Source organism: Triticum dicoccoides, chromosome 1B (assembly GCF_002162155.2).
Source record: "Triticum dicoccoides isolate Atlit2015 ecotype Zavitan chromosome 1B, WEW_v2.0, whole genome shotgun sequence".
Classification (NCBI taxonomy): domain Eukaryota; kingdom Viridiplantae; phylum Streptophyta; class Magnoliopsida; order Poales; family Poaceae; genus Triticum; species Triticum dicoccoides.
In genome coordinates this window covers 554974209-554988659 of record NC_041381.1, presented here as the reverse complement: position 1 = coordinate 554988659, position 14451 = coordinate 554974209, and the positions used below count along the sequence as shown (strand labels likewise).

Here is a 14451-nt window from a genome sequence, read left to right as displayed (position 1 = left end):
AATACATACCTTGTAGGCGTTTTGTCGAACACCTTGCAGGCGCGGCGCGGCAGTGATCGCTCGGGCGCTGTTCCTCGGACGACGAAGGCGCGCGAGGGTCGGCGGGACTAGGAGGGGATGGGGTCGGAAGCGCGGCGGCGCGGGGATAGGCCGGGGGAAGCGCCTGAACGGTCGCCGGGGCGCGCGGGCGGCTACGGCGGCGCGGCCGGATGGGGGTGGAAGTGGGAGAGGAAGTGCGAGAGCGAGCGCTCGAGTGTGTCGTGCGCTGTAGCGGGCGCCCGAAATACACCGCGCGGGATAGTGTTTACGAGAGCGCGCCCAACTCGTTATAGCGCGCGCGCCGTTTTTGCGCGCCCGTTGGAGCAACCCATCGCGTTACGCGCGCGCTAAAACGGACTAATTTGCGGCGCGGCGCTAGTTTAGCGCGACTGTTGGAGATGCTCTTACTAGTATACTCCCACCCCCACCAACCGTCCCACTCCACCGTCCACCCGCCCACATTTATCTCAAAAAAAATCCACCCAAGCCCCGGCCTCCTTCCACGTTTATCCCCTCCACCGCCGGCCTCCTTCCACCTCCTCTCCTCTCCCAATCCAGAGTGTGTGCAGCCCCGTGCGCTGCAACCGGCTGGCCAAGCCTCCTCGCGACAGCTGCCACCACTACCGCCACCCTCGCCCCTCCCCTCACCAGAAGACAACGAGAAGAGAATAGGTCAGGCGGTGGCTCCCAGTCCTAGATCCGCCATGTCCATGGCCGAGGGCTTCGACCTGGAGCTCCACATCCATGGTCGAGGGCTAGGACCTGGAGCTCCACCTCCGTGGCGTCGGCTGCATCTCTCCAATCGTGAGCTCGCGCGCCTGAACAGGACCTCCGTCCGTCAATCTGCTTCCGCTCCTCTCGGCCGACGACGCCATGGCTGCCAAGGTACTCTCTCGATATGCTTCCCTTTTCCTTTACTTTTTCCTTCCCTTCCCTCCCTCATGCGTAGCCTGCTTTGGTTTCCTTGAAGTGCACAGACGCAGGCGCACACACACAGCAGCGTTGCTGACTTGTTGCATGAGGCAGCCGGCGAGGTGAGGTGAGGCAGGAGAGGACTACCCCAAGCGCCTACAAGCTCCACCGGTACCCACCTTCTTCCGATCCATAATCTAGTTTCTCTTCCTCTCTTGCAAAGAAAGGATAAATTTGATACTATATCCGTCACTGTCGATCTGAAAGTCCGATTCTCCAATTCTTCTTATTTAAATGAGGCCAACTTGTTCAAAGCAGAGTTGAGTTGAATGAATCATTAGGTTCACTGGGATTCCACCTATTTGTGGTGTCCTTCCTCTAACACTAATTCACTGGGATTAAGATAAATTAATTAGGCGCCTTCAGAAATTCTAACAGTTCATCCCAGACTAAGCAAACTGTACTGGTTAGTGTTAGTTTTCTCACAGAATTTAGCATTAGTTGATCACCATTTTGATCATTTTTAACTATATATAGTTAGGCCACTGGAATAAAATGAATTTTATGGGCATAATAAAGTCACCAATTGTTTGACATTTCCAATTTTGAAGAATTTGAATGAAAAAAGATAGATCACTATGCCGCCCATCTTCAGCCAAAATGACTAGTCACTCTATGGAGGCTAGTTGTTTTGAACTTGACTGGTTTTTTAGTTTAGGCATCCATGTGTCAAAATCACTAGTTTGCGGACCTGAGATGCATTTCCTGTTTTAGGAAGAAATGCATCAATGCCCTTCATGTAAATATGAAGTCATAGATGCTAAATTTGTGTGGATTTAGTTCATTGCGAACCATTTTTTTTAGATTTCAGATGGGTCCCTACTGAGGAATGTTGTTTAGCAGTATTTTTACAATGTTTCAGGGCTTTGTTTTGTGTTATACAATGATGTTTCTTTGTTCTAATAGGAGTTTTGCTGTAGGAAATGAGGGAAGAGAGTATGTTCTAAGGCGTATACTTAGACGTGCTGTTCACTTTGGTCATCAAAAATTGATGGCAAAGAAAGGATTTTTTAGCTCGTTAGAACTGTAACCTGCATCTGTTGTATTCTGTACTTCTTCGTTAGTGGTATACTTTGCATAGCCTTTTGTTTACTCGGGATGCTAAACATGCAATGTAAGGCTTATGAGGATGACTGTAGAGATGTCATATGACAACAAGAAAATAAACTATGTCACACAGGATTCTAGCTAATTTAAACTATGTTCTTGAAGCTTGTATTTGATATGCCATTATTTTGTATCTTTCTTGTACAGCCTTGTAGATGTTTTTGTCCGAGTGATGGGTGATGTGTGTTTCCTGAGCTGAAGGACAATGAAAAGAAGATTAAAGCTATTATTAAAGAAGAAGAGGCAAGCTTTGAGAACACTCTAGCGAAGGTAATATTGGTTGCCAGGAGTATTTGCATATCAGTGACATCAATTTGGCCCAAGTGATGTTTGTTGAAGTAATTTCATTGCAATCAAATCCGAGTGTTTGCACACTTTTAGGCAGTGTTTTATCCTTGTAAACATGTGTTAGTCTCAAAGTAATTTAGCTAGTTTGTTATCAGATAACCTAAACTGTTTTATCCTTGTAAACATGTGTTAGTCTCAAACTAATCTAGCTAGTTTGTTATCAGATACCCTAAATTTCTGTTGTTTCCAGAGGCTCTGGGCCAGTTCGTACCTTATATCTTTTGTACTGTTGTTTTGCTCATGAGATACTGCTAAAGGCTTTATATATATAATATATTAACATGTTGTGCTGAGTAACCAGGTAGTGTCTTGTTTTGAGGCAACACATTAAGGAACATATCCAGTGTATTGTTTCAATCCTGGTTTACATCAGCTTAGTTTAATCACAATAATTAGCATACACGATAAAGTGTCTCACCTTTTCTTCGAAATGACCATTAGTAATCCAATTTATTTGGTTTCCACATGGGCATGATTCTGTTTATCATGGTTATACTTTAAGGGTAGTTCCTACTAGGTGCTTTGCATTTTGTTTCATACATAGAAACAAAGACTAAGAAATCTTACAGTTGAAGTTTAGTTGACCGTTCTTTTCTTAGAACCATCATAATACATACTGTCCTTTCTTGTGGCTGTTCAGATGGTTAACTGATTGTGCTGTTGGTGTAATTTTCAGGGATATGAGAGATTTAGGAAAGCTGCAGATGCTGTCAAGGAGAATGGCGGGGCAATACTTAGTGGCCAGGCAATATTTGCACTACATTATAGTCAATCATTTGTTAGCTGCAGGTAAATATATGACCTTTGCATTGTTGAATTACAGGACACCTACGAGAATGTGGTTCAGAAACATAGTAAGTTAAAGAAGAAGGTCGGTCACTGAAGGTACACTCATGTTGCTAACTGGATTTTCACACCACTATTGCATTGTGATATCTATCTAACTAGGCAATGAGGGTTCTTAAGAATGTCTTGATTTAGCCAACATGTTATCTTCTTATTCTGCTTTGCAGTACATTCTGACACTAGTAACTAAGATGAGCTAGCTGGGTTCTTTTTCAGGATAAGTATGATAAACAGAAGTGTCACAACTCAAGGGCGGAGGCCGACATTGACCGGGGCCTGCTTGAGCTGAGGGCTAGGGCGAGGGACATGACGGCGTCACAACTCAAGGCGGCGGCTGCCATCGATCAAGTGTGGCTCGTCGGGGCTGCTCGCTGTGTTTCGTCGCAGCTGCAGGCCGCGAGATCAGGCCGGGAAGGCGCCACACATCGACGAGTGAGCCAATTTTGGGTCGGACCATAACAACGTATCTCAGTCTCCGACGTTTAGAAGTAGTGGTGATGTTTTGAATTTGCATGGCAAGAATCACTTACGTAGGTAGCTGTAGGTAGCTGACAAGGTAGCTGACACACACAATATTGTGTTTACAATCTTACTTATGTAAAAGATATGAATTATACACGCGTTGCCATTACAATGAGTTACTGTGATAGTAGATACGTCAATTGTGTGATAGAATGGAGTTGATTGATCTTTTTTTAAATTTCTAATAAGTTGGTAGTAGCGTGGGAACAAACCACTCGCTACTAGTATTTAGGATACTAGTAGCGTCATGCTACTACTATTTCATTAGTAGTAGCGCGGGTACGAAATAGCAGTAGTGTGGGTGGGTTTAACCCACGCTACTACTAACTATTAGCTGTAGCGCGATACTAGTAGCGCGTGTACCCGCACTGCTAGTAGCCATTTTACCCGCGCTACTAGTAGCCTTTTTTCTAGTAGTGACCTGCTTGACAACAAGGCCCAGGGTGTTGGGTTTGTTGCCATGGCCGACGCTCACATGGTGTTGTGGCTCAGGAGCTGGCTGGGCAAGCACTACTACTAGAGTAGTGCTGCCTATGAGCGTGCATGATCCCCGAGGCGATGGCGGTGGCGACGACGACGACGATGACGACGTACATTTTGTGTAGCCAGGGCTCAAAAACTATTTGATGGTCTGTATATTTTGATGAGCTGGTATATACTAACCCCTCACGCTCATGGTGAACTTGCGGTGGTAGGACGACACCTTCTTTTGGATGTGGTGGTAGGTTAACACCAAGGTAGTGCTAGGTTGAACTTGCTATGCCGTATGCTCAGCATGCTTTACTTCTCTTCTGCTCCATTGTTGTTTGTGTGCTACTTTGCTTGCTACTTGTGTGCTCCATTGATTTGTTGCTTCAACTCTTGCTCTTGTGAATTGCTAGGGCAAGTGGTATGCCGTGTTCATCGGTGAGGCTCCAGGGATTTATAGTTCATGGGAAGAAGCCAATGCACAATGGCATCGTATAGCAACGGCAATTATAGAGGTTTCAAGACTAGGCATGCAGCAGAACAAGCTTACTCCGCCTGGACAAGCACGTTGGGTTTGCGCAAACCCAATAACAACGTGCATCATGGTTCAAATTGTCTATTCGTTATATGATGCCCTAGGTGCATACATCACCCCGGTTTCACTAGGCACTTATTTAGACGATTCGTCCCGCCGCTAACTCTCGTGTCTCGTCCATCCCCGTAGTATCATTTGCTTCCAATGGAAAATGATACTTCCTCCGTCTTATAATGTAGTGTCAAAAATATTCTTATATTATGAGACGGAGGGAGTAGAACTCTACCTTGCCGATAGGCGACACCAAGTTCACACAACGTGCAAAAATGTGGTTGCGCCATTTCACCAAGTCCCCTCCCCAGGCACATGCCTTGATACTTTGGTACTGAAGTTTAGGTCGAGGCGCCCTATGAGTCAAATTTGATGTGAGGGCCAAGGGTTGATAAAGGCCACGCAGGAGCATAAATAGCCACATGGCTCACCTACCAAGTGTTATTACACAAACAACTGTAGGACATCACAGGACAGAGACTTGCTACCCGACAACAAGGACACGCGGCACGGCAGCAGAGCTGCCTTGGATCTGCCATTAAAACGAACCGATAATTGCCTTGGCCTCTCGCACTCACAAACCAGGCTAACTCGTCACTCTTTTTTTAGAACGAGAACTCGTCACTCTCGCACTCACAGACCAAGCTACCTCCTCAATGGCTCTCGCGGCGAAGCCTAGCTCCGGCGACCAGGGCAGAGGCGCACCGCATCTCGTCTTCATCCCGAGCGCCGGCATGGGCCACCTGCTCCCCTTCTCCCGCTTCATCGCCGCCCTCGCGAGCCAAGGCAACGTCCACATCTCCGTCGTGACCGCGCTGCCGACGGTCTCGCAGGCCGAGGCCGAGCATTTCGCCGCCCTCTTCGCCGCCTTCCCCGCCATCCGGCGCATCGACTTCAACCTCCTGCCGCTGGATGACGCCACCCTCGCCGGCACGGACCCCTTCGTCCTGCGGTGGGAGTCCCTGCGCCGCTCCGCCCACCTCCTCGGCCCGCTCATCGCCGGCGCCACGCCACGCGCCTCGGCCGTCGTCACCGACGTCACTCTGGCTTCCCAGGTCATCCCCATAGCCAAGAAGGAGCTGCAGCTCCCGTGCCACATCCTCTTCATCTCCTGCGCGACCATGCTGTCCTTCATCGCCTACTTCCCCACCTACCTCGACGGCGCCAACGCAGACCACCTCGCGGGCGACGTCGACATCCCCGGCATTGGGCGCATCCCGGTCGACTACCCCCCGAACGTGCTGCGCAACCCCGACAGCCTCTTCACCAAGCAGTTCATCGCCAACGGCCGCGAGATCGCCGAAATAGACGGCATTCTCGTCAACACGTTCGACGCCCTGGAGCCAGAGGCACTCGCCGCCCTGCGGGACGGCAAGGTCGTTCCCGGGTTCCCTCCGGTCTACGCAGTCGGCCCGCTCAAGTCGACGGCCACAGACAAGGAGGCGGCACATGGCGGCGCGTCTTCACCCATTGCCTGGCTCGGAGAGCAGCCGGCGCGGTCGGTGGTGTACGTGGCCTTCGGCAACCGCAACGCGGCGGCGCTGGACCAGATCCGCGAGATCGGTGCCGGGCTGGAGGCGAGCGGCTGCCGGTTCCTGTGGGTGGTGAAGACGACGGTGGTGGACCGCGACGACACCTCGGAGCTCAAGGACGTGCTGGGCGACGGGTTCCTGGAGCGCGTGCAGGGGCGCGGCCTGGTGACCAAGGAGTGGGTGGACCAGGAGGCGGTCCTGCAGCACCCGGCCGTGGGGCTGTACCTGAGCCACTGCGGGTGGAACTCGGTGACGGAGTCGGCCGCGTACGGCGTGCCGATGCTGGCATGGCCGACGCTGGGCGACCAGCGCCTGATTGCGAAGGTGATAAAGAGCGGCGGCTTCGGGCTGTGGGTGGAGCACTGGAGCTGGGACGGCGGGGAGGGCTCGCTGGTCCGCGGCGCGGAGATAGCGGAGAAGGTGAAGGAGGTGATGGGCGATGAGGCGATCTCGGCGAGGGCCAAGGAAATCAGCCTGGAGGCGACCAAGGCCGTCGCCGAGGGCGGCTCCAGCCACCGGAGCATGCAGGAGTTCCTTGCCACGCTCAGCTGACTGCTCTGTTACCGGCCGGGGACTGTTGGTTACTGAACCTCCTGCCCTGTCGCACTTTGAATCGTCGTACGTTTCGAGTGGATCGATCACGATGCATGCTACCATCGTGGATCGATCGAGAATAAAAAGGAGAACCAGGAGGAAAATAAGTGCACTACGTATCCTTGTTTCTTTTTCGGTTTTGCTATTTTTCAGTGAAGTAGTTTTCAATTGGCTGTCGTTCAAATTTATGGCTGTCTATTCGCGTTAAGATATGTGGCTTTCTAGTTGGTTTCCTTTGTCTCGGGTTTGGTTTTATTTTGCCGGGCGCGGTTTCTTTGGGTCTGCCCGTTACTGACTTACGGGACGCTCATGTTTCTTTATGTGGATTTTGTCTAACTGCTTGCACGCGCATCGCATATCATGTCCGTCCATCAAGCATGCAGGTGTACTGTAGCAGCAACAATCCACCGTCCGTTGCAATCCAACAGCTCTCCTTTCTCCCCTTTAATTATCAGAAACAAACACATATTGAACTGGAGAGCAGCGACTGGGGAGCCGAACACCTCCGGCGGCTGCCAATGGCTCCGACGCCACGAAGCCTCGTCTTGTCCAATGAGATCATGGCGAACGAGATCTTAGCGCAGCAGCCGGCTAAGTATGTACTTGCGTGTCACTGCTTCTCCCACTGATCCAGGAGCAAGCCCGGCGACTTCGACGAGGAGTCGAGGCTCACTGCCATGGCATCATCTTCTCCGATGTGTGGGAGGAAACGCCCTAGCTGTGGTACATGCCTCTTACCGTGGCCTCTTACCGTGGAGCCCGGATGGGGCTATGCTACGACCAGCGTGGTGGCTCGTGCAAGTGCAACCGCGGTGTAAGCGCCATGGACGACGGTGGAGCGGTGACTTTTGTGTAGGGCTTCCCCGGCTGCTACGGCAGCTGCTCCGCCACCACCATCTGCTTGCGCTCCCGCAACCTTCAACATAACCACGTGAACGCTGAGGATGGACGACATGACGACATGGGACAAGGTCGGCGTGGTCGACTCCGACGATCTCTAATCCCTCCCCGGCTATGGCCTCGTGCCATGCATCAGGCCGGAGTACCCCACCGTACCGTTAGCCTGGATGATCCCGATGTTATCTGCTTCATGGTGCACAAGAACGAATACCATCTGAAGTACGTCCACGACAACCATGCGATATAGCTGATTGAGGTCGACATGAGTAGAGTGGAGCTGTTGTCAGTCTTCAGATAAAACGGTGATTTGTGCTGCTCCTCGGAGTTCATCCCCTGCGTGATCTGTGGAAAATGGAGCTGTGTTCAGTTAAGTTCATTATCTGAGTGATCTCTCAGTTCTTCGACAACTCCTCTCCCGGCCGTTCTCCGGCAAGGCGCCATGAACGAGGGGACAAGCACACCTGGGTCGCCGCATGCCTGCTCAACGACGAGGAAAAACGAGAGCGGTTGGATTCGAACGGACGGCGGATTGTTGCTGCTACAGTACCGGTACAGTCAAAGCTTAACTGCAGAGGAGCCGAACCCCATATCATGCATGTATGCCGGTCGAATCAATAGCCCTATGGTCTGGTACAAAGAATCTCTTAGCTGTATGTACTACAATAGTTACTGCACCATATTTGCTAAGATAACTTCTAAATAAATTGTGCAAATTTAAATTCATTTATGTATTTGAGTTTATCATGAAGAACTCTACGAAACAAGCCCAATATCGTTATATTTCTAACGAAGTTCCATAAAATTTTCATAAAAATTCAAACAAATTGTTCATAAAATTCTTCTGTCCCAAATACATTTTCTAACAAAGTTCTTTAGTATTTCTTCCAAAGTGCAGACCCACTATTTAGAAAGTTCTTCAACTCCTGATTCTGTTTATTTAGAACTTTACAATAAAAATGAAAAGTTCTTCACTGTTTCCAGCAAAGTTCCTCACTAAAAACACTGATAGCTATTATAAAATCATATTTCAATTTCAGTTAAAAAAATGTGTTCAAAATTTAAGATATGAACCATCTAAACTGCCAAAAAAAACTAAAAGTAATGAGATTTGAGGAAAGAGGAAAAGATGTTGTACTACCTCCGTCCGGAATTAAAAGGCCGGAAGACCAATTCTCCCGAAGACCAATTCTCCCGGACCAAGGCGCTCTCTCGTTGGCGCTCTCGCTTCTCTTTTCTCAGGCATGCATGACCAATTAAAGTCCTTCAGTGAAAAAGACAACCCCATGCAGAGCCTTAAAACCAGGGAAGTTATTGCACGTGCGGCTCTTTCTCTCCTTCCCTCTATCTAGCCACCAAATCAGCACCTTTCCTTCCGTCCATGCACCATTCGCCCCACTCAAGGCTGATTAATTCGTTGCATGCAGCACTACTCCCTAAAACTTGGGCCTTATAATTACGTATGCCGCTAGGTGGCCAAACGGCCCTATGATCCCGGACGGAGGTAGTACATGCTAAAGGTTTGGATTCATATGGGGCAACAACGGCTGAGATACTAGTTATGCGCACAACTAGTTAGACAAAGCCTTATTCGTGTTTCTTTTCCTCTCTTCCCTTTTATCTCTCCATTTCATTTGGGCAGAACTGTTTCGAAAGGGCAGAGAGGCAGCAATGTGTGGCGCTCGAGCGGCGGAGGCGGCTGGAGGATTTGTGGCTGGTTCGTGGCGTTTGTGAGACCCCTCTCTCCTCGAGCTTGTGTGTTCTCTCCGATTAGTGCTTCCCTGGTTAGTTCCCGTTGTCGCTCTCCCTCCCCCCGTGCGATTTGCTTCGATTTTGGTCGTGTAGCTTCCAGATCTAGGTTCGCGGTCGATTTGTTGTTGTTGTTGTTGTGGATATTGTTGCTTTTTGATGATTACTAGCGGTTGGTTAGTGTAGTTTGTTGTTAGCCGATGCTCATCTATGGAGTTCGCCGCGGATTCCCTCTATTGGCGTTAGTTCCCCGCTGAAATTCCCCTCTGCTGGTGTCAGTTCACCGCGGAATACCCTCTGCTCGCGTCAGATCGTCACGGGTCCCTTGTGCTCGCTTCAGTTCGCCACAGATCCCTTGTGCTCCGTGTTAGGTTTATGTTTTAGGTCTCGTTGGCGCTGTTAGGTGTGTTTGTCTGGTTTTGTAGCTTAGAGCTATTGTTGATTGCTCGGTCTAGTTTTTGTGGTATTTGTATTGTCATGCCCCATGTATTATCTGTTGGGGAACGTAGTATGCAATTTCAAAAAAATTCCTACGATCACGCAAGATCTATCTAGGAGATGCATAGCAACAAGAGGGGGAGAGTGTGTCCACGTACCCTCATAGACCGAAAGCGGAAGCGTTAGTTAATGCAGTTGATGTAGTCGAACATATTCACGGTCCAACGATCCAAGTACCGAACGTACGGCACCTCCGTGTTCAGCACACGTTCAACTCGATGACGTCCCTCGAACTCTTGATCCAGTAGAGGGTCTAGGGAGAGTTTCGTCAGCACGACGGCGTGGCGACGATGTTGATGATGTGATCCGCGCAGGGCTTCGCCTAATCATTACGACGCTATGACCGGAAGAGTAAACTGTGGAGGGGGGCACCGCACACGGCAAAGAGAACAATTGATGTGCCTTTGGGGTGCCCCCTGCCCACGTATATAAAGGAGGGAGGGAGGAGGCGGCCGGCCTAGAGGGGGCGCGCCAAGGGGGGAGTCCTACTGGCTAGGGGAGCCCCCTGCCCACAATTGATGTTTAGGATTCCCCCTTCCTTTCCGGAGTAGGAGAAGGGAAAGGAAGAGAGAGAGGGAGAAGGAAAGGGGGGCCGCACCCCCTCCCCTAGTCCAATTCGGTTTGGCTAGGGAAGGGGGGGGGCACGCGCCACCTCCTGGCCGCCGACCTCCTCTTTCCACTAAGGCCCATGAAGGCCCAATACTCTCCCGGGGATTCGGTAACCTCCCGATACTCCGAAAAATGTCTGAACCTCTTCGAAACTATTCTGGTGTCCGAACATAACCTTCTAATATATCAATATTTACCTCTCGACCATTCCGAGATTCATCGTCATGTCTGTGATCTCATCAGGGGACAAACTTCGGTCATCAAAAACACATAACTCATGATACAAATCTTCATCGAACGTTAAGCGTACGGACCCTATGGGTTCAAGGACTATGCCAACCCAACAAACACATTCGGAGACACCTGTAGAGCATCTTTATAATCACCCAGTTACGTTGTGATGTTTGATAACACACAAGGTGTTCCTCTGGTATTCGGGAGTTGCATAATCTCATAGTCAGAGGAACATGTATAAGTCATGAATAAAGCAGTGGCAATAAAACTTAATGATCATTATGCTAAGCTAACGGGTGGTTCTTGTCCATCACATCATTCTTTAATGATGGGATCCCGTTCATAAAATGACAACACATGTCTATGGTCAGGAAACATAACCATCTTTGATTAACGAGCTAGTCAAGTAGAGGCATACTAGGGACACTTTCTTTTGTCTATGTATTCACACATGTACTAAGTTTTCGGTTAATACAATTCTAGCATGAATAATAAACATTTATCATGATATAAGGAAATATAAATAAGAACTTTATTATTGCCTCTAGGGCATATTTCCTTCAGTCTCCCACTTGCACTAGAGTCAATAATCTAGTTCACATCGCCATGTGATTTAATGCCAATAGTTCACATATGTATGTGATTATCACCCATAGTTCACATCGCCATGTGACCAACAACCAAAGGGTTTACTAGAGTCAATAATCTAGTTCACATCGCTATGTGATTAACACCCAAGGAGTACTAAGGTGTGATCATGTTTTGCTTGTGAGAGAAGTTTAGTCAACGGGTCTGCTAAATTCAAAGCGTATGTATTTTGGAAATTTTCCATGTCTACAATGCTCTGCATGGGGCTACTCTAGCTAATTGCTGAAAGCACAAGTGCTCCCTGGGTGATTTTGGTAATTAATGTCAACATTTCTCTTGTTGGACTAATACTTTCATCTAGTATATTTCAGATAAGCCCAACAGTGGAGTGGCATGGACAAGAGGATGTGGAACCCCTTCAATATGCTAAGGACAAAGGATTGGTTCAAGCTCATAGCTCATGACTCTACATTTTCTCTTTCAGTGATCCAAGATCACATTGAGTCCATAGGAAAGCCAATACTATTAAAAGGGGATGAGGTGTTGCTTAATGGCTTGCTTGCTCAAAGTGCTTAGTGATATGCTCCAAAGCCCTCAACCACTTTCTCATATCCACATTTGTCCCAAACCAAAAGTCAAACTCGGCCCCACCAATTTGATCCATCCGGCGCCACCGAGTTCATTTGACATAGCCACTGCCAAAAACCCTAATCAGTTCGGTCACACCGATGGGATTTCGGTCTCACCGAGATGGGCTTGCAAATTCTCTGTTGTCTATTGCATTATTTTCAGTCCCACCGAGAATATGTAATCGGTCACAGCGAGTTTGCCTGACCAACTCTCTGTTTTACTTATTACCAAATTGGTCCCACCGAGTTGTGCAATCGGTCAAACCGAGATGAGGTTTTACCCTAACCCTTGCACATTGGTCCCACCGAGTTGATCATGTCGGTCCCACAAAAATTGCCTAACGGTCACATATGTACTGAATCGGTCCGGCCGAGTTTTCTGATTCGGTCCCACCGAGTTTGGTATAATGTGTGTAATGGTTAGATTTTGTGTGGAGGATATATATACCCCTCCACCCTCTCCTCATTCATGAGGGAAGCCATCAGATCGTGCCTACACTTCCACTACTCATTTTCTGATAGAGAGCCACCTACTCATGTGTTGAGACCAAGATATTCCGTTCCTACCATATGAATCTTGATCTCTAGCCTTCCCCAAGTTTCTTTCCACTCAAATCATCTTTCCAACAAATCCAATCCTATGAGAGTGAGTTGAGTGTTGGGGAAACTATCATTTGAAGCACAAGAGCAAGGAGTTCATCATCAACACACCATCTATTACCTTTCGGAGAGTGGTGTCTCCTAGATTGGTTAGGTGTCACTTGGGAGCCTCCAACAAGATTGTGGAGTGAACCAAGGAGTTTGTAAGGGCAAGGAGATCGCCTACTTCGTGAAAATCTACCCTAGTGAGGCAAGTCCTTCGTGGGCGATGGCCATGGTGGGATAGACAAGGTTGCTTCTTCGTAGACCCTTTGTGGGTGGAGCCCTTCGTGGACTCGCGCAGCCGTTACCCTTCGTGGGTTGAAGTCTCCATCAATGTGGATGTACGATAGCACCACCTATCGGAACCACGACAAAAACATCCGTGTCTCCAATTGTGTTTGCACACTCCAATCCCATCCCTTTACTTTCTTGCAAGTTGCATGCTTTACTTTCCGCTGCTCATATACTCTTTGCATGCTTGCTTGATATGTACTGTGAATGGTTAAACTTATGCTAAATCTCCACCCAAACTTGAGAAACTTAAAAACTGCCAACTTTGTGTGTTGAGTGTCTAATCACCCTCACTCTAGACACCTCTTCTCTCGATCCTTTCAATTGGTATCAGAGCTTTGGTCTCCATTGCTTTTGTTTAAACACCATTGGAGGAAGATGGATGAGTCTACTTTGGGGAGTCTTAGACATAGAGTGCCTATACTTGATGGAGAGTACTTTCATGAGTGAAAAAATGAGATGTTTGTGATTTTCAATGAATATCATTTGAACAAGTACATTACTAGTCCTTGTGCACCTCATGTTGATCCTATGCATACTACCCTTGATGAGTCAATTGACATGATTCACAATCTTAGAACTATTAATCTTATCACTAGAGGCTTGCCTAGAAACTTGATTGGTTGCCTGCCTACTCTTACGTGTGCCTACACGATATGGAAATTTCTTGAGGAACGATTTCCAAACTATTCCTTGCAAAATCTAGATGAAACTCTACATAAGTCTATTGCCTTGAGTAAGATGAATTCCAATGATCCTAAGTTTGGTGATTGTCTATTTGAGCTTACAAATCTTATGCATGCGAAAGGAGATGTTGGAATTATTAGCAATATTATTTCCGAAGCTATTAGAATTCATAAAGATGATTATTGTCAAACTCATTTATCTAATGAATCACCCTCTCTAGGAATTGATCCACCACATGACGATGTTGAACATGGATACTATGATGAGGATGATGATAGTTACTTTGATCTTGATGATGCAATGAGACACTTTGGTCTTATGGACAATCTTTGGGGATACATGGTAGGAGGATGGAATGGGTCCTTGATAGTGGTTGTACCGATCACATGACCGGAGATAAAGATATGTTTGGTGAGCTTGCTGAAAACGACGGCCCTCGAAAGTATGTCACTTTTGGTGATAACTCAAAGGTTAAGTTGTTTGGCCTTGGTAAGGTGGCCATCTCACATGATAGCTCCATACAAAATGTCATGCTCGTTGAATCTCTTGGCTATAATCTGCTTTCTATTTCTAGACTAGCTGACTTTGGCTTCAATGTCCTATTTACCAAAGT

The 14451-nt window shown here is 48.0% G+C and overlaps 1 protein-coding gene and 1 long non-coding RNA gene across 2 annotated transcripts; both read left to right on the top strand.

The window, feature by feature from the left end:
- Nucleotides 1–506: 506 nt before the first annotated feature.
- On the top strand, nucleotides 507–3952 carry LOC119308340. The gene is made up of 5 exons (XR_005150059.1): nucleotides 507–924; nucleotides 1017–1122; nucleotides 2266–2388; nucleotides 3143–3351; nucleotides 3529–3952. It is a non-coding gene; the product is annotated as an uncharacterized LOC119308340 (long non-coding RNA).
- A 1501-nt stretch (nucleotides 3953–5453) lies between these two features.
- On the top strand, nucleotides 5454–7255 carry LOC119348704 (UDP-glucose:2-hydroxyflavanone C-glucosyltransferase-like). The gene has a single exon (XM_037616675.1). It carries the CDS (start codon nucleotides 5545–5547, stop codon nucleotides 6970–6972), a length of 1428 nt encoding a protein of 475 aa, XP_037472572.1. The 5' UTR covers nucleotides 5454–5544; the 3' UTR covers nucleotides 6973–7255.
- The last annotated feature ends 7196 nt before the right edge of the window (nucleotides 7256–14451 follow it).